Source organism: Bos indicus x Bos taurus, chromosome X, assembly GCF_003369695.1.
Source record: "Bos indicus x Bos taurus breed Angus x Brahman F1 hybrid chromosome X, Bos_hybrid_MaternalHap_v2.0, whole genome shotgun sequence".
Lineage (NCBI taxonomy): Eukaryota > Metazoa > Chordata > Mammalia > Artiodactyla > Bovidae > Bos > Bos indicus x Bos taurus.
In genome coordinates, this window is record NC_040105.1 from 50,701,083 (window position 1) to 50,719,528 (window position 18,446).

An 18,446-nucleotide genomic window follows, 5' to 3' on the forward strand; every position below is an offset into this window, starting at 1 on the left:
TATAAACACACACACATATACACACATATTCTTTTCCAGATTCGTTTCCCTTATAGTTTATTATGCTATGCTATACTATGCTATGCTAAGTCACTTCAGTCGTGTCTGACTCTGTGTGACCCCAGTGACAGCAGCCCACCAGGCTCCCCCGTTCCTGGGATTCTCCAGGCAAGAACACTGGAGTGGGTTGCCTTTTTCCTTCTCCAATGCATGAAAGTGAAAAGTGAAAGTGAAGTCGCTCAGTCGTGTCCGACTCTTAGCGACCCCATGGACTGCAGCCTACCAGGCTCTTCCTTCCATGGGATTTTCCAGGCAAGAGTACTGGAGTGGGGTGCCATTGCCTTCTCCAATAGGTTATTATAAAATATTTCAAATATTCTGCACTTGTTCTCTCCTCCTCTCATGATTACTGGTTTAGATATCATATTTGTGTGGATCATTTCCTATCTTTATTGTATGTTTCCCTTTATTGTATGTTTCCTTTAGAAAGCTTTGTTATTTTGTAATTTTCTTGTTTCTAGTTGTAGCCTTTTCTTTTACACCAAGAGAAGTTCCTTTAGCATTTGTTGTAAAGGTGGTTTGGTGGTATTGAATTTTTTTAGTGTTTACTTGTCTAGAAAGCTTTTGATTTCTTTGTCAAATCTGAGCAAGTCTTCCTGTGTACTCTTGGCTGTAGATTTTTCCCTTTCATCACCTTAAATAAATCATGCCATTCCTTTCTGGTCTGCAGAGTTTCTGCTGAAAAATCAGCTGGTAACCTAATGGGGATTCCCTTGGATGTTATATATTATTTTTCCCTTGTTTCTTTAAAAAAATACTTTTATTTACTTATTGGCTGTGATGGGTCTTCATTGCTACACAGGCTTTTCTCTAGTTGCAGAGAGCAGACTTTTCATTGCAGTGGCTTCTCTTGTGAAGCACGGTCTCTAGGATTCTCAGGCTTCAGTGACTGTGGTTTTCATGCTCTAGAGCAGATGCTCAATGGTTGTGGCACACAGGGACTTAGTTGTTCCATGGCATGTGAGATCCTCTGGGACCAGGGATCAAACCCATGTCTCCTGAATTGGCAGGCAGATTCACTACCACTGAGCCACCAGGGAAAGCCCCCTTTCGGCTTTTAATATTTTGTCTTCATCTCTAATTTTTGTCAGTTTGATTAATATGTATCTCAGAGTGTTCCTCCTTAGGTTAATCGCATACGGGACTCTCTGTGCTTCCTGGACTTAAGTGACTATTTACTCTCCCATGTTAGGGAAGTTTTCAGCTACTATCTCTTTAAATATTTTCTCAGGTCCTTTCTCTCTCTCTTCTCTTTTGAGACCCCTATAATGTGAATATTGGTACATTTGATGTTGTCTCAGAGGTCTCTTATGCTGTCCTCATTTCTTTTCATTCCTTTTCCTCTGTTTCACAGCAGTAATTTCCACCACTCTGTCTTCCAGCACTCTTATCCATTTCTTCTGCCTCATCTATTCTGACATTGACTCCTTAAATTGTGGCTTTTATTTCAGTTATTGTATTCTTCAACTTTGATTGTTCTTTATATTTTCTAACTCTGTTAAAAACATCTTGTGCCTTTTCACTCTGAGCATCCATTCTTTTCCTGAGTTCTTGAATCATCTTTATGACCATTACCCTGAACTCTTTCTTAGGGTAGATTGCCTATGTCCACTCTAATTACTTGTTCTTTGGGGATTTTATCTTGTTCCTTTGTCTGGAAAATATTCCTATGCTGTCTCATTTGGTCTAAATTATATTTGTGGTTTTATGTATATGGCAGGTTAGTTACATTTCTCAACCTTGGAGAAGTGGCCCTTCTGTTGGGGGTGGCCTATGTGTCACAGGAGTACACTCCCCTCTTGTCATCCACAGTCCAGGCATCAGCTGGTCCCAGGGCAGGTCCTGACCTGTTGACAGACTCAGTTCCACTGGCTGAGGAAATGTATTTTTTGCTTGTTTTGTTTTTGCTTCTGGTATCTGCCCCCTGATGGGTGAGGCTAGTTGGGAGACTTGGGCATGCTTCCTGGTAGGAAGGGTCAGGCCTGCCCACTGCTGGGTAAAGCTTAATCTTGGCCCTCTGGTGGGCATAACCACATTAAGGGGCATTCTTAGAGATGGCTGTGGGTGCAGAAAGTCTTTAGGCAGCCTTTCTGTTGATGGATGGTGCTGTGAAAAAGCTGGCTTAAAATTCAACATTCAAAAAACTAAGATTATGGCATCTGGTCCCATCACGTCATGGCAAATGGATGAGAAAACAATGCAAACAGTCACAGACTTTATTTTCTTGGGCTCCAAAATCACTGCAGATGGTGACTGCAGCCACAAAATTAAAAGACGCTTACTCCTTGGAGGAAAAGTTATGACCAACCTAGATAGCATATTGAAAAGTAGAGACATTACTTTGCCAACAAAGGTCCATCTAGTCAAGGCTATGGTTTTTCCAGTGGTCATGTATGGATGTGAGAGTTGGACTGTGAAGAAAACTGAGTGCCGAAGAATTGATGCTTTTGAACTGTGGTGTTGGAGAAGACTCTTGAGAATCCCTTGGACTGCAAGGAGATCAAACCAGTTAACCCTAAAGTAAATCAGTCTTGAATATTCATTGAAAGGACTGATGCTGAAGCTGAAACTCCAATATTTTGGCCACCTGATGGGAAGAGCCAACTCATTAGAAAAGACCCTGATGTTGGGAAAGATTGAAGACAGAAGGGGATGACAGAAGACGAGATGGTTGGATGGCATCACCAACTCAATGCACATGAGTTTGAGCAAGCTCCAGGAGATGGTGAAGGACAGGGAAGCCTGGTGTGCTGCAGTCCATGGGGTCACAAAGAGGTTGGACATGACTGAGTGACTGAAAAACAACAACAAGGCCTAGGGGCTAATTACACAAGCAAGATGTCTGCCTCCAAGGGCTCAAGTAAATGAAAACCCCAATATTTTTTATATAAATTTATTTACTTTAATTGGAGGCTAATTACTTTAGAATATTGCAGTGGTTTTGTCATACACTGACATGAATCAGCCAAGGGTATACATGTGTTCCCCATCCTAAACCCCCATCCCACCTCCCTCCCCATCCCATCCCTCTGGGTCATCCCAGTGCACCAGCCCTGAGCACCCTGCATTGAAGCTGAACTGGTGATCAGTTTCACATATGATAATATACATGTTTCAATTCTGTTCTCTCAAATCATCCCACCCTTGCCTTTTCCCACAGAGTCCAAAAGTCTGTTCTTTACACCTGTGTCTCTTTTGCTGTCTCACATATAGGGTCATCATTACCATCTTTCTAAATTCCATATATATACGTTAATATACTGTATTGGAGTTTTTCTTTCTGACATACTTCACTCTGTATAATAGGCTCCAGTTGCATCCACCTCATTAGAACTGTTTCAAATGTATTCTTTTTAATGGCTGAGTAATATTGCATTGCATATATGTACCACAGCTTTCTTATCCATTCGTCTGCCGATGGACATCTAGGTTGCTTCCATGTCCTGGCTATTATACATAGTGCTGCGATGAACATCGGGGTACACATGTCTCTTTCAATTCTGGTTTCCTCGGTGTGTATGCCCAGGAGTGGGATTGCTGGGTTATATGGCAGTTCTATTTCCAGTTTTTAGAGGAATCTCAACACTGTTCTCCATAGTGGCTATATTAGTTTGCATTCCCACCAACAGTGTAAGAGGGTTCCCTTTTCTCCACAGTCTCTCCAGCATCTATTGGTTGTAGACTTTTGGATTGCAGCCATTTTGACTGGCATGAAATGGTACCTCATTGTGGTTTTGATTTGCATTTCTCTGATAATGAGTGATGTTGAGCATCTTTTCATGTGTTTGTTAGCCATCTGTATGTCTTCTTTGGAAAAATGTCTGTTTAATTCTTTGGCCCATTTTTTGACTGAGTCGTTTATTTTTCTGGAATTGAGCTGCAGGAGTTGCTTGTATATTTTTGAAGTTAATTCTTTGTCAGTTGCTTCATTTGCTATTAATTTCTCCCATTCTGAAGCTGTCTTTTCACCTTGCTTATAGTTTCATTCATTGTGCAAAAGCTTTTAAGTTTAATTAGGTCCCATTTGTGTGTTTTTGCTTTTATTTCCAATATTCTGGGAGGTGGGTCATAGAGGATCCTGCTGTGATTTATGTCAGAGAGTGTTTTGCCTATATTTTCTTCTAGGAGTTTCATAGTTTCTGGCCTTACGTTTAGATCATTAATCCATTTTGAGTTTATTTTTGTGTATGGTGTTAGAAAGTGTTCTAGTTTCATTCTTTTACAGGCTCCACCTTGGTGGTTGAGCCCAGCAGGGATGGCGCCAGGAGCCAGGGTCCACCCCAGGGCCTGCCACCTGCCCAGTCCTGGGATGTGCTTTAAAGGCAGGCCCCCGGGCATGCACAGCTCGCCTCCTGGGTGGGGCGGGGGGCTTGGGGGTGGTGAGCGGTGGGCAGGGGGCCCAAGACACGCAGGCTCCGCCCCCACCCTGGCTTCACCCCAGTCCCACCCGGATACCACCTCGGCCTCGCCTCCCAGAGACAAGCTCCCCAGAGCTGTTGACCAGTTTTCCCAGCACCACTTGTTAAAGAGATTGTCTTTTCTCCATTGCATATTCTTGCCTCCTTTGTCGAAGATAAGTTGTCCATAGGTGCGTGGATTTATCTCTGGTCTTTCTATTTTGCTCCATTGATCTATATTTCTGTCTTTGTGCCAGTACCATACTGTTTTGATGACTGTAGCTTTGTAGTAGAGCCTGAAATCAGGCAGGTTGATTCCTCCAGTTCCATTCTTCTTTCTCAAGATTGCTTTGGCTATTTGAGGTTTTTTGTATTTCCATACAAACTGTGAAATTCTTTGTTCTAGTTCTCTGAAAAAAATTCCGTTGGTAGCTTGATAAAGATTGCATTGAATCTATAGATTGCTTTGGGTAGTATACTCATTTTCACTATATTGATTCTTCCAATCCATGAACATGGTATATTTCTTCATCTATTAGTGTCCTCTTTGATTTCTTTCATCAGTGTTTTATAGTTTTCTATATATAGGTCTTTAGTTTCTTTAGGTAGATATATTCCTAAATATTTTATTATTTTCATTGCAATGATGAATGGAATTGCTTCCTTAATTTCTCTGGTTTCTCATTGTTAGTGTATAGGAATGCAAGGGATTTCTGTGTGTTAATTTTATATCCAGCAACTTTACTATATTCATTGATGAGCTCTAGTAATTTTCTGGTGGAGTCTTTAGGGTTTTCTATGTAGAGGATCATGTCATCTGCAAACAGTGAGAGTTTTACTTCTTCTTTTCCAATCTGGATTCCTTTTATTTCTTTTTCTTCTCTGATTGCTGTGGCCAAAACTTCCAAAACTATGTAGAATAGTAGTGGTGAGAGTGGGCACCCTTGTCTTGCTCCTGACTTTAGGGGAAATTTTTCACCATTGAAGATAATGTTTGCTGTAGTGAAAGTGCCAGTATTTCTGACACCAACTTTTATGACCCCAGGGAGAAAAACAGCCACCCCTACTTCCCCAGGAGATTCTCTAAGACCAGCAGGTAGATGTGGCCCAGGCTCTTATGAAGTCACTTAATTTGCCCTGGGTCTTGTTGAACACAAGAGCTTGAGTGTGCCCTGCAAGAGTGGAGTCTGTCTTTCCCAGTTTGGTGGAGCTCCAGCAATAAAGCCCCACTGATCCTCAAAGCCAAATACTCTGGGGGCTCCTCCTCCTGATACCAGACACCCAGGCTGGGGAAACTGACATGGGTCTTAAAACTCTTGCTTCTTCAATATATTAATAATTATTTTCTAGTTTGTGATTTGACCACTCAGGGGTATTGGATTTGAGTATATCACAAGTGCATCCCTCCTGCCAACTGGTCAGGTTTCTTCTTTATGTCTCTGGATATAGAATATCTTTCTTGGTAGGTTCTGGTCCTTTTTTAAATTTGTTTTTCAGCAGTTAGTTGTGATTTTGGTGTTCTTGTAAAAGGAAGTGAGCTCAAGTTCCTTCAATATCATTTCTCCTCCCATAAACTTAATATCTTAATACTACTTTTTGATTTGTCCCATCTGTTCTTTGTATCTTTAATTCTCCTTCTCTGACTTCTTTTGGATTTGTTATTAATAATATTTTACTGTTCCATTTTATCTCCTTTATTAGATTTTTAGTTATATATTGTTGTATTGTTGCTTTTGTCTTTACCCTGAATATTACAATATGCATTCTTGCTTTATTATAGTCTACCTTAACTTAGAAACTTAATCACTTCTTAAAGAATCAAAGAATAACACCATCTAACTCCATTTCCTTCATGCACTTAAATTTTTAAATATTTTAATTGTACCTACTATAAATCCTATAGTAAGCAATAATATTGTTGTAAAAACAGTATTCTTTTTTTCCCATTTTATTTTATTTTTTTATTTTTTAATATAAATTTATTTATTTTAAATGGAGGCTAATTACTTTACAATATTGTATTGGTTTTGCCATATATCAACATGAATCCTCCACAGGATGGGGAAACAGTATTCTTTTATATTTACTCATGTATATTTTTTCCAAGAGAACTTCAACCATTCTAAAAGTCTGTTTGTCTATCTATCTAGGTTAATTTTACTTTAACTTAAAGAACATCCTCTAATTCTTCTTGTAGCTTGAGTTTGCTTACAAAAAATTCTGTCAATATGTATTAAAAAAGTCATAATTTTACCTTCATTAAAAAAAATAATTATGTTTATTTGGCTGCACTGAGTCTTAGTTGAGGTATGTGGGATCTTCTGTTGTGGTGAGTGGGCTTCTCTAGTTCTGACACATGGGCTCTAGAGCACACAGGCTCAGTAGTGCTCTTGCTTAGCTGTCCTGAGGCATGTGGGATCTTTCCCCAACTAGGGATTGAACCCACATCCCCTGCACTGGAAGGCAGATTCTTAACCACTGGACCACAAGGGAAGTCCCTTATCTTAATTTTTGAAGAACATTTTGACTGGGTATAGAACATAGCTTGTTATTTTTTTAATATATAATTCCTTTTAAAAAGTCATTGCATTGCATGTGACTTTCCATAGATATTTTTCCAAGTTCATTTCTAAGATGTATTATTATTTCCTGATATAATAATTCACTTTCAGTGATCCTGCTTATTTCTTCACTTCCATTGTTTTCAACAGCTTGCCCATGGTGTACCTAATTCTAGTTTTCTTTATGCTTTCCCTAACTGGTATTCTCTAAGCTATAGATTAATTTATTTCATCATTATCATTTATATGTGGAATCTAAATTATGACACAAATGAACCTATCTACAAAACAAAGACAGACTCACAGACATAGAGAACAGACTTGTGGTTGCAAAGCAGGAAGGGATGGGGAAGGGAAGGACTAGGAGTGTGGGATTAATAGGTATAAACTATTATATATAGAATGGATAAACAATAAGATCCTAGGGTATAGCACAGGGAACTATATTCAATATTATATGATAAACCATAATGGAAAAGAATATTCAAAGAATGTATATACATGTATAACTGAGTCACTTTGCTGTACAGCAGAGATTGGCACAATACTATAAATCAACTATATTTCAATAAAAATAAACAAAAATATAATTGATTTTATCATTTGGCTTTCTGACACATGTTTCTAACTCTCTATTATTTTCATTTTTGGGGATGTCTTTGTCTCAATTAAGATACTTTCCAATAATCTCTTTTAAACTCACTAATGCTGATTTTTAAAATGAAAAAATACCATATCTGAAATGAAGTAATCATTAAATACATTTGACTGTAGACTGGACATGTAGACCTCAGGTTTAGTCAAAAGATACTATGGTTCAGGGGGTGAAAAACCACTCTGGCCTAGGATAACTAGTGTTAAAGACTTGGAGCTTATAACACAAAAAAATCTTACCCTTAAAGAGTTTAATTTCCAAAGACTTTGTGAAGTCATGGGCACCCAGGTACCCATGATGCTAAAATTCAGGGGATCTTGAATTCTATACCTTACTTCCAAAGTATGCTTCTTTAAGTAACAAAGGTGATACTGCCCTAAGATCAGGACCTTATACTCTGGACCTTCACAGTCTGATGGTTTGAAAATCTGTTTCCAGAAGTCTATGGATTCAGGCTCTAAAATCAGAATCTTTTTGGTTTATGCCTCCAAGGTTCTGTTTCAATGGTGCTCTAGTAAGGGGAACAAGATTGAAGCCTAGATGGAGCCAGGACTCTATGGCTCCTAAGAATTATAAGCCCAGGGCACAGTACTCTTTTGGCTATGTAGTCAAAAAACAAGAAAACAAAGCTGTGGTCCCTTGACAGTTCAGAGTCTAAAATGATCAAAGTTTTAATATGTTTGACTCAGTCTTTATGATGCCAGAGTGCTCTAGCTCAAAGGCTCTTTAACTCTGAGCCCTTATGAGACCTGGAGGCTTGTGGTGGAGGCTATCGATGGGCTCAGGCCGTGTGGTCCTATGTTTCAGTATTCCTAGGGTTCTGTGGCTCCATGTCTATGGGGGTTCTGATTGACAAGGAACCAAGACACTAAGGTACGCCTAGGCCTATAAGGTCAAAGGGTGATGGGATGGCAGGGAGTCCGGTCTCAGGGAACCACTGTTCCAGCACTCTGCTTTCTGAGCTTTCTAAATCAAAAGACCCCCAGGGCCCCTGTTACCTGCTTCATCCTGGTACCACACATGGAGCCACTCATGTCAAAAACAAACCCCACATTTTTACCAACAGGTGGAAGGCCTCTGGGTGCAAAGTCATAAATAAAATAGCCGTTGTAAATCTGAGGAAAACAGAAGTGAAATCAACAAAAACTGTGAAGCATCTAAATCAAGTCCTCTCTTATTTTGCTACATAAAACTCTACTCTTTTCCTTCCTAGGCCTTACCACTGTTGCCATTAAATAGGCATTTGTGGGACTGCTTGCTCAATGTCCGTCTCCTCCACCAGAACTATGTATCTCTGCTGGTCAGACTGCCAGCCCAGGGCCTGCCCCTGAGTGTGGAGAGAATGAGACTGGCTTGAGGCCAAAGGCTCCAAGGATCAGGATGTCTGTAATATGTGAGTTCCTGTCTGTGAGAGCTGGGCTTGCACAGTCTTGAGGGCCCCTAGGGACGATTTGCCTGGGTTCCAGGAAATGTAAGTACTGTTTCAGCCTCTCTCTATAGAGTGAGTCTGAGGCCCAGCTCCATTGCTGCCAGGGGCTGGGAGTTTGCAGGGCCTCCCTCTCCTCCTTCAGCCTGCTTTCTGCTGTTGCTGGGCAGAACAGGGAGGGGAGGAGGGAGCGGAGTCTGAGTGAGCAGTTTGTTCAGAAGGGATTGGTTAGACCAGGTGCAGATGCCTTGGGCTATCAGGTATGTGATTGGCTGCTGACCCCCATCCCCCACTCCATCTCTCTTTCTGCAGAGCCTGGGGCCTGGGACAGCTGAGGGAAAAGGAGAGGGAAATTGGGAGGGCCCCCAGGACCAGTGCAGCTCAGCCTAAGCAAGTATAGGCTTGCAGAGGGTCTGTGCTGCCCAGAAGCCTGCAGCAGGCTCTACCCCAGGATAACCAGCTTATTCTCCTCTCAGACATTCAGGCATTCTCTGATCACAAAGCTGGACACACTATCTCCTCCCCTCTTGGAGGGAGGGAGCTGGGAGTGGAGAGAAGGAAGGAAGGTGGGAGGACATCTTGCTCTTCTCCTCCATGCCAGCCTTTTAATTAATTCACAAGCACAAGTTTAGGTGTTGTAGGCACTTTTCCCTTGCACACTACAGCAGTCCCCCAAAGCCTGAGTCAAACATCCTGCAACTGCCCAAGCAAGAGGCAGAGTCCAGCTCTCTTTCCATGTTCTTCCCATACGTGTGTAGGTGAGAGCTTCTGGGAAAATCACATCCCTACCTCTCCATGCACCCAGGTTCACTGGTGGTGCCACACCTCACATCTTATAAACCAGCGGCATTACCTCTCACACTCCCTTCAGCTATCATGCCACGCTGTTCTCAGGAACCATCTCCCTTCCCTCCACAGGAGAACAGTAAGGGTACCAGGCCATGTCCCTTGGACTGCCCACTCCACTCTTGCACAAGGTCCACATGCCTATATGCCTCATCCCTCTACTGAAAGACAAAACAATCCTTCCCTGACCCCATGCATGCCCAGCCTCCAGGACCTCTTCCACCAGCCAGACTCCTACTCTCCAACCCCACCCATGCACCCGACCGGGTCTTCTTTAGAATTTAAAAATGTTGCTGTCTTTTCCATCCACTAAGACAACCTCCATTCATCCCAATCCCACACAAACTTCAAACCAGCTCCTTTCTTCCCAGTAGCATGCCGAGGTAACGAACTCACAGCTGTAACGGTCTTCTCACCTCCAGTTTACTCCGCTGCCTACTGGAGCCTAGCTCCCACCCTCACCACTGATCCTTCTCTCACCAAAGGCAGCAATGACTAGTTGGTTTGAAAACTCACTGGATGTACTTCAGTTCTCCTCAGACTGCACCTGCCTGATGTTTTCACAATTGACAATCACTTCTGGTCCTTAGAAGAATCTTGTCCCCTGGGATTCAGAGATGACGAAAGCTCCTTATTCTCCTACAGGCTCTCAGGCCCATAGGGTTCAGTCTCTTTCTTCAGCTCCATGTTCTCCCCGTGTTCCATAAGCAGTGTTGCCTAATATTTGTCAGTCGTGGCATGCAAAGAAAATGATTACATTTGTGTAGCACAATGGGGGAAGTGGTGGGCATTTAGAACCCTGAACAGCCCAATGTCAGTTGGTGGGGCTGGATATCCCAAGGGTTGTGGAGGTCAATAGCTGCTAGACTGGGAAGCTCTGCTTTAGCAACTGCCATCCTAGATCTGCTCTTCTGGCTCTAGACGTTCTGCTTGGGTCACCTCCCTAGCTCTCTTGGATGCAACCCATGGATCTCCATTGCTGACCCCACAAGTCCTTCTCCAGTCCAATGCTCTTCACTCGTTCCCCCTCCACAAATTCATACCCACTCACCACTGGACCCATTCCCTTGGATGGCTCAAACCTCTCAACATAAATTTTATATTCCTTATCAAGCCCCTGCAGCACTCATGGCCTTCAGGCTCACCTCTGAACATACCATGAGCCTCAAATCAACGCTTCAGGAGCTCCAATCCTCTTGTAGTTCCCTTCACACCCGTGGATTTTTCCAACCTCCATTCTTTGTATCATGCAACCCTCAGTTTACTAGATCGCCTTTGCCTCTGAGAGCGTCCTTCCCAACCTGGCACATGTCTTTGAATTCTTTAAGACCACAGTATGTCTTTACTTCCTCCAGGGAGCACTCTCTGACCTCCTCAGCCCTCACAATGGCTTCCATCATACTTAAGCTGTCATTGACAAAGCACTTCTCATCTTGTGTCATTCTTGCATGTCTCTGTTTCACCTGGAGACAGTAAATAAGATCAGTGTGTGATTCACTTCAGGGTTCCCAACACAGGCAGTAGTGGGCATAACGGATTAGGTGTTCATGGAGTGAGCGGGTTGGGCTTTGAAAGGCAGGCATACTCAAGCAAAATGGTAGGTAGGTGGATTGAAGGGTTCTTGTTTTGGGGATGCAGGAATCAGAGCACACCCTGGATGGGAGTATCAGTTCAATTCAGCCGCTCAGTCATGTCCGACTCTTTGCGACCCCATGGACTGCAATATGCCAGGCTTACCTCTCCAACACCAACTCCTAGAGCTTGCTCAACTCATGTCTGTCAAGTCAGTGATGCCATTCAACCATCTCGTCCTCTGTCGTCCCCTTCTCCTGCCATCTTCAATCTTTCCCAGCATCAGGGTATTTTCCAATGAGTCAGTGCTTCACATCAGGTGGCCAAAGTATTGGAGCTTCAGCACCAATATTATTCAGGACTGATTTCCTTTATGATTGACCGATTTGATGTCCTTGCAGTCGAAGGGACTCTCGAGAGTCTTCTCCAACACCACAGTTCAAAACATCAGTTCTTCAGTGCTCAGCTTTCTTTATGGTCCAACTCTTACATCCATACACGACTACTGGAAAAACCATAGCTTTGACTAGACAGACATTTTTTGGCAAAGTAATACCTCTGCTTTTTATTTATTTTTATTTTTAAAGAAATGGCTTCAGAAACCCATAGGTATAAATTATTCACAATTCATACCTCTCCTTTTTTAATATGCCATTTAGGTTGGTGATAGCTTTTCTTCAAGGAGCAAGCATCTTTTAATTTCATGGCTGCAGTCACCATCTGCAGTGATTTTGGAGCCAAAGAAAATAAAGTCTGTCAGGGTTTCCATTGTTTCCCCATCTATTTGCCATGAAATAATGGGACTGGATTCCATGATCTTAGTTTTTTGAATGTTGAGTTTTAAGCCAGCTTTTTCACTCCCCTTCACTTTCATCAAGAGGCTCTTTAGTTCCTCTTCACTTTCTGCCATAAGGGTGGTGTCATCTGTGTATCTGAGGTTATTGATATTTCTCCTGGCAATCTTGATTCCAGCCTGTGCTTCATCCAGCCTGGCATTTCACATGATGTAGTCTGTATATAAGATAGATAAACAGGGTGACAATGTACAGCCTTGGCATACTCCTTTCCCGATTTGGAACCAGTCCGTTGTTCCATGTCTAGTTCTAACTCTTGCTTCTTGACCTGCATGCAGATTTCTCAGGAGGCAGCTAAGGCGGTCTGGTATTCCCATCTCTTTAAGGATTTTCCACAGTTTGTTGTGATCCACACAGCCAAAGGTTTTGGAGTACTCAATAAAGCAGAAGTAGATATTTTTCTGGAGGTCTCTTGCATTTTCTATAATCCAGGGGGTGTTGGCAATTTGATCTCTGGTTCCTCTGCCTTTCCTAAAGGCAGCTTTACATGTGGAAGGTTGAACACTTTTCCAGCTTGAACATTTGGAAGTTCTCGGTTCACATGCTGTTGAAGCCTCGCTTGGAGAATTTTGAGCATTACATTGCTACCGTGTGAGATGAGTGCAATTGTGCGGTAGTTTGAGCATTCTTTGGCATTGCCTTTCTTTGGGAATGGAATGAAAACTGACCTTTGCCAGTCCTGTGGCCACTGTTGCTGTTTCCAAATTTGCTGGCATATTGAGTGCAGCACTTTCACAGCATCATCTTTCAGGATTTGAAATAGCTCAATTGCAATTCCATCACCTCCATTAGCTTTGTTCATAGTGATGCTTCCTAAGGCCCACTTGACTTCACATTCCAGGATGTCTGGCTCTAGGTGAGTGGTCATACCATCATGATTATCTGGGTCATGATGATCTTTTTTGTACAGTTCTCTGCATTCTCTTCTTAATATCATCTGCTTCTGTTAGGTCCATAACATTTCTGTCCTTTATTGAGCCCATTTTTGCATGAAATGTTCCCTTGGTTTCTCTAATTTTCTTGAAGAGACCTCTAGTCTTTCCCATTCCATTGATTCCTCTATTTCTTTGCATTGATCACTGAGGAAGGCTTTCTTATATCTCCTTGCTCATCTTTGAAACTCTGCATTCAGATAGGTATATCTTTCCTTTTTTCCTCTGCCTTTAGCTTCTCTTCTTTTCTCAGCTATTTGCAAGGTTTCCTCAGACAACCATTTTGCCTTTTTTGCATTTCTTTTCCTTGGGGATAGCCTTGATCACTGCCTCCTATAAAATGTCATGAACCTCTGTTCATAGTTCTTCAGGCACTCTGTCTATCAGATCTAGTCCCTCAAATCTGTTTGTCACTTCCACTGTATGTAAGGGATTTGATTTAAGTCATACCTGAATGGTCTAGTGATGTTCCCTACTTTTTTCAATTTATGTCTGAATTTGGCAATAAGGAGTTCATAATCTGAGCCACAGTCAGCTTGCGGCACTGAAGCACAGTCTTCAGGATAAGGAGGACACGCACCAGTGGGGAAAGGAAGAAGACATTCCCAAGGTGGCAGATAGTTGGAGCACATACTCAGGCACAGATGTTTGGTAGGTTCGGGTGCTTTGGGACAACGGTGTGTGATGTGTCATGGTGTGGGGGCAGCTGGAGGATGGTTTGTGTGCTGGAGGCAGTGAGAGGTGCTGTGGAACAAGCAGGCTGGGACCAGACATCTCAGGCTGCCACACAATTGTTGTCAAGACAAGCGTCCCGGATCAGCCTCTACTCCTCTGGAAGAGGACGGGACCTTGGCATGTTCTTTGTGAGTGTGTGAGCTCAGAATTTAAGGGCTCCCAGTTTAGGCAAATGGCTCAAGTGAGGCTAAAAGGCTTTTTAAAATGTAGAGACATCCAGAAAGCCCAAGAGAACATGAGAGTATCAGAGCTGCAGAAAGTGTGAGAGTCTAATCACTGGCCGATATTTCCCTTCCTAAAAGGACTGGTTAGGAGTGGGCTATGGCTTGCTTCACTTAGGAGCGTGTTTACCTGGAGTTCAGTTCCATTTATTGAATTCAAGTTCCAGGTCTCTAAGCCTCTGGGGTACACGTGCCTCCCCGCTGTGAAGTCATGTGTTGCTACACACCATCTTGTCTGCGTGCACCAGTCCTCACTGATCCCCAGGGAGAAACAAACAAGTACCTCGTGGAGGCCAGCGCCTTGTTTCCCTGGACTGTCTGACTCCTGAGCCCACTTTCCATTCTGCTGGCCCTATCACGTGCACGTCTCCTACTATGTCCTCGAATGCTACATCATTCTGGACCACAAAGTTGGCCATGATCCCTGAGCTGGGGAAGGCAGACTGGTCTTGCAGTGATGGACAGAAGGTAATTCGGACACAGGTCTCTCCCCTCTCAATCATAGTGGATGGGGGCAAGTCAGCCTCACCTGCATGGGTGGTGGTAAGAAGAGTCCACCAGGCAGAAAGCCAAGTAAAGGGACATCAAAAGGGGCAATATCTGGGGAGGATGAGAAGTGAGCTCTGCACCACCTGCTGCTCCATTGCCTGCAATGCCCCACCCCACCTGCCAAATACCACATGCTTCTCCCAAACCTACAATCAGCTGCCCCTACTCTGCCTCTTCCAAGCATGCCCAGCCTGACAGACCCAGCCTCCACTCAGCTTCCAGGCTCTGGCAGTCTGGCTATCACTCACAACTTCATCCTGGCTCATTTGCCATCCATCCTGGAGCCCAGGCTCTGGAGGAGTGTCATGTCCTCATGAGCCTGGATCTCCTCCTGGAGAGACCCTGTGTTGTGCGTTGCAGAGAGAAACCGATACACAGACAGGGCCTCAGTCTCCCCCAACACCCCTTACTGCTGTGGGAACTTACAGTCTAGCAAGGTTCTCTTCTAGATAGAATTTCATGTTTTTTCCCCCTCTGCCTTTTGACTCTCACAGAATCACGTGTGTGAATAAGCCTTTTAGCGCCTCATGAAATCACAGATGAATTTCTGGTCCCGGATGTTTGCTGAGCTGGCCACAAGATCAACTCCTCTGGAATTTCAGTCCAAGACAAATGTCCATTTAGATATGCCTCTGTGCCTCCTTTCCCACCCCCCCACCCCAGAACATGGAAACTAGGGAATTCTGCTCCCCACCCCCTTTCCTGCTACAGCTGTCAGGAAGCTTAGGGGCAAACTGAGCCCCCATACTCTCTGAGGTGCCTGCTTACATACATTCCCTTGGCTTCCTTCCTTTCAGAGGTCTTTGTTCTGTTTGATCTCAACAGGATTGGCTCTCCCCTCTGTTTTAACCCTTAAGGAGAATGGGGGGGGGGGGGAGGAGGGAGCTGCCATTTATGGCTTAGGGTTTAAGAGTGCAGGCTCCAAAGACTCAGTTGCTGCCTGTGGGCCCCTGGACAAGTTATTCACACTCTCTACACCTCAGACTCCTCATCTGTAGCATGGGAAGGATAATAGCTCCTCTTTCATAGATAAAGTTAGTGCAAATTCAGTGAGATCATTTATGTAAATCATTTGGAACCATACTTGGATCTTAGTAAGTGCTTGATAATGCTGCTGCTGCTAAGTCACTTCAGTCGTGTCTGACTCTGTGCAACCCCATAGACAGCAGCCCACCAGGCTCCCCTGTCCCTGGGATTCTCCAGGCAAGAACACTGGAGTGGGTTGCCATTTCCTTCTCCAATGCATGAAAGTGAAAAGTGAAAGTGAAGTCGCTCAGTCATGTCCAACTCTTAGCGACCCCATGGACTGCAGCCCACCAGGCTCCTCCATCTATGGGATTTTCCAGGCAAGAGTACTGGGGTGGGGTGCCATTGCCTTCTCTGATAATTATCTCTTGATAATGCTAAGGATTACAATTATCATCAGGTCTTCATTCCTGGGTACCAGTGATTTGTGGGGAGGAATTTTCTCAAATTCTCACAGTGGTCCTGGGCCGAAGATTGTGCATGCTCATTGTGCAGATGGGAAAAGTGAAGGAGAGCCAGTGGGTGATTTGCCTGCTGCCTCACCTTCACAGAAGGTCAAAGCTGGGATTTAAACCCAGGTCTGTGTCTGTGTCTTCCCCCCTCCACATTCCACACTGTCTCTCTGGGTGAGCAGGGTCAAATTAGGTAGGACCTTCGCAGATAAACAGTTTAGTGAGAGTGGCCACATAACATGGGTGATTTCTCTGTGTCTGTCCCACTCGTCCCTCAGAGGAGGCCTCTAGCCCAGATCACTGGTTCTCCAATATGATTGGACATCAAGCTCACTTGCAAATGGGTTATAAAGATAGATTCCTGGGCCCCTCCACAACCTACTCATGCAGACTCCAGTAGGGTGAGGCCCAGGAATCCATATTTGGACAGCTCATATAACGATTCTGCGGTAGCCAGTGTGGCCTTCAAATGCCTCGAGATGAAGTTTGAAGCAAGGCTGGCAGCCTCAGTGTTTCTCTGGCCTATAGGGCCTGAGATATCCTCTGGGGCAGCCTGTCCTTCACACTGTCATCCCATTGCCTCCCATTCTGAGTCGTAATTCCAGAAGAAAGCAAGTGTGGCCTCTGCATCTCTTAGCAGAATATATAGGAAAAGGTTACTGATAATTCATTCAGTGATTCCCTCATTCACACTTAATTACTGAATCATTCATTACATTACATTCATCTACTCTTTACTCACACATTCACCCATTCCCATTGTCTCTCACATTTACTCTCTTCATCAATCAGAATGCTATTAAAAAACAGATGGCTCACTTAGTGGGTAAACTGAAGAGAAATTAGTGAAGATGTAAGTCTCCTGGGGCACAAAGTACTCTGGGTGCTCCCCATCCACTATCTAACGTGACACTCACAGAGCCCAGGCTGGGTGACTTAATGCTGTTCTCATGTTATAGGCAGGAGATATGAAGCCAGGATGGGCCCAGGACATGCCCCAGGCCACATAGGGAATGTGTGAGGGAGCCAGGGTAGATTAAATCCCGTCACTTGTCTCCCAATCAGGACTCCTTCTACCAGAGCACACTGACTGCTGATTCATAATCCATAATTAGAATGTGTGGACACAATGCCTATATTTGTACATAAAAATGTGTGCCTGTGTCTGTACATTTGTGCAGATGTTCCTCACGCATCATCTGTGATTAAAAACATGCCTATCTGCAGAAGAAGAGTGATTCAGTTGCTCATCTGCACTCCCACAAACCTAAGTGGTTCCTTTTGCTCCTGTCACTGTTTCCCTCACTGGACGGGCTGTGTCTTGAGAACATGCCACCCCAGTACCCAGCATGGGCCGTGAACACTGTAGTTACCAGTAGATGTTTGTTGAATGAACAAGTCAATGTCTGAGTGAGTTGAGTGAGTGTCTGTGACAGATTGGGATGCTGTATGAGGCCTGTGACAAGCCCCAAGCAGAGAATTAAAGCACAAATCTCTACAGTTTTGGAGCATAAGCCATGCTTTTTGTCAAATAATTACCTTCCTTTTGAGAAACAGCTCCTGGCACCTGATGATTGAGTTCATAAAGTTAAATCACCGGCCCTGGTAGAGCTTGAACAAATAACCATGGGACCCCAAATGACCATGCAAACTGAGCTGCCCATCCTAGGCTTGGTGCCGTCTGATCTACCAGCCCCTAACATTGGACAGACAACAGCACTCCACCACCAAAGAGCACTGTTATATTCAAAGTCACTCTGGAGCAGGTCCTGAAAGCAAAAGCGAGTTAGAGAGGGCACAAACTCACGGCTACTCCCATCACATTGCTTCCTCTCCCTCAGCTCACTCCTAGGTCCTTGTGGTTAGTCCCAATAATCAGTTTACTGAAGAAGAAAAAACCCAGGAGCATGATTTGCAGATGATACTGTCTGATAAGCAGGAACTAACTGAAAGTTAACAGCCCTACTGAAATGTGACCCTGATGGGAGGTAAGGGAGGGAGGAGACATAACTTAGAGCAGTGCATCTGGTTGATCTCTTAATTCAGACAGTGTCCTACCCGGGTCTCTGATCAATGCCAATTAACAGTCTTGTCAGATGGTCAGACGCTGGGAAAGAACAATACTGGAGAACTGGTAGCAATAACAAGGAGGCAGCAAAA

The 18,446-nt window shown here is 43.8% G+C and overlaps 1 protein-coding gene across 1 annotated transcript in view; it reads right to left on the reverse strand.

Moving 5' to 3' along the window:
* The window catches only part of TRO (trophinin), a 66,669-nt gene extending 51,991 nt beyond the window's left edge, over positions 1-14,678 (reverse strand). Inside the window, 2 exon segments of the mRNA XM_027535386.1 lie at positions 8,672-8,788; positions 14,595-14,678. Of these exon segments, the coding sequence (XP_027391187.1) occupies positions 8,672-8,788; positions 14,595-14,678 (201 nt within the window).
* Between the last annotated feature and the right edge of the window lie 3,768 nt (positions 14,679-18,446).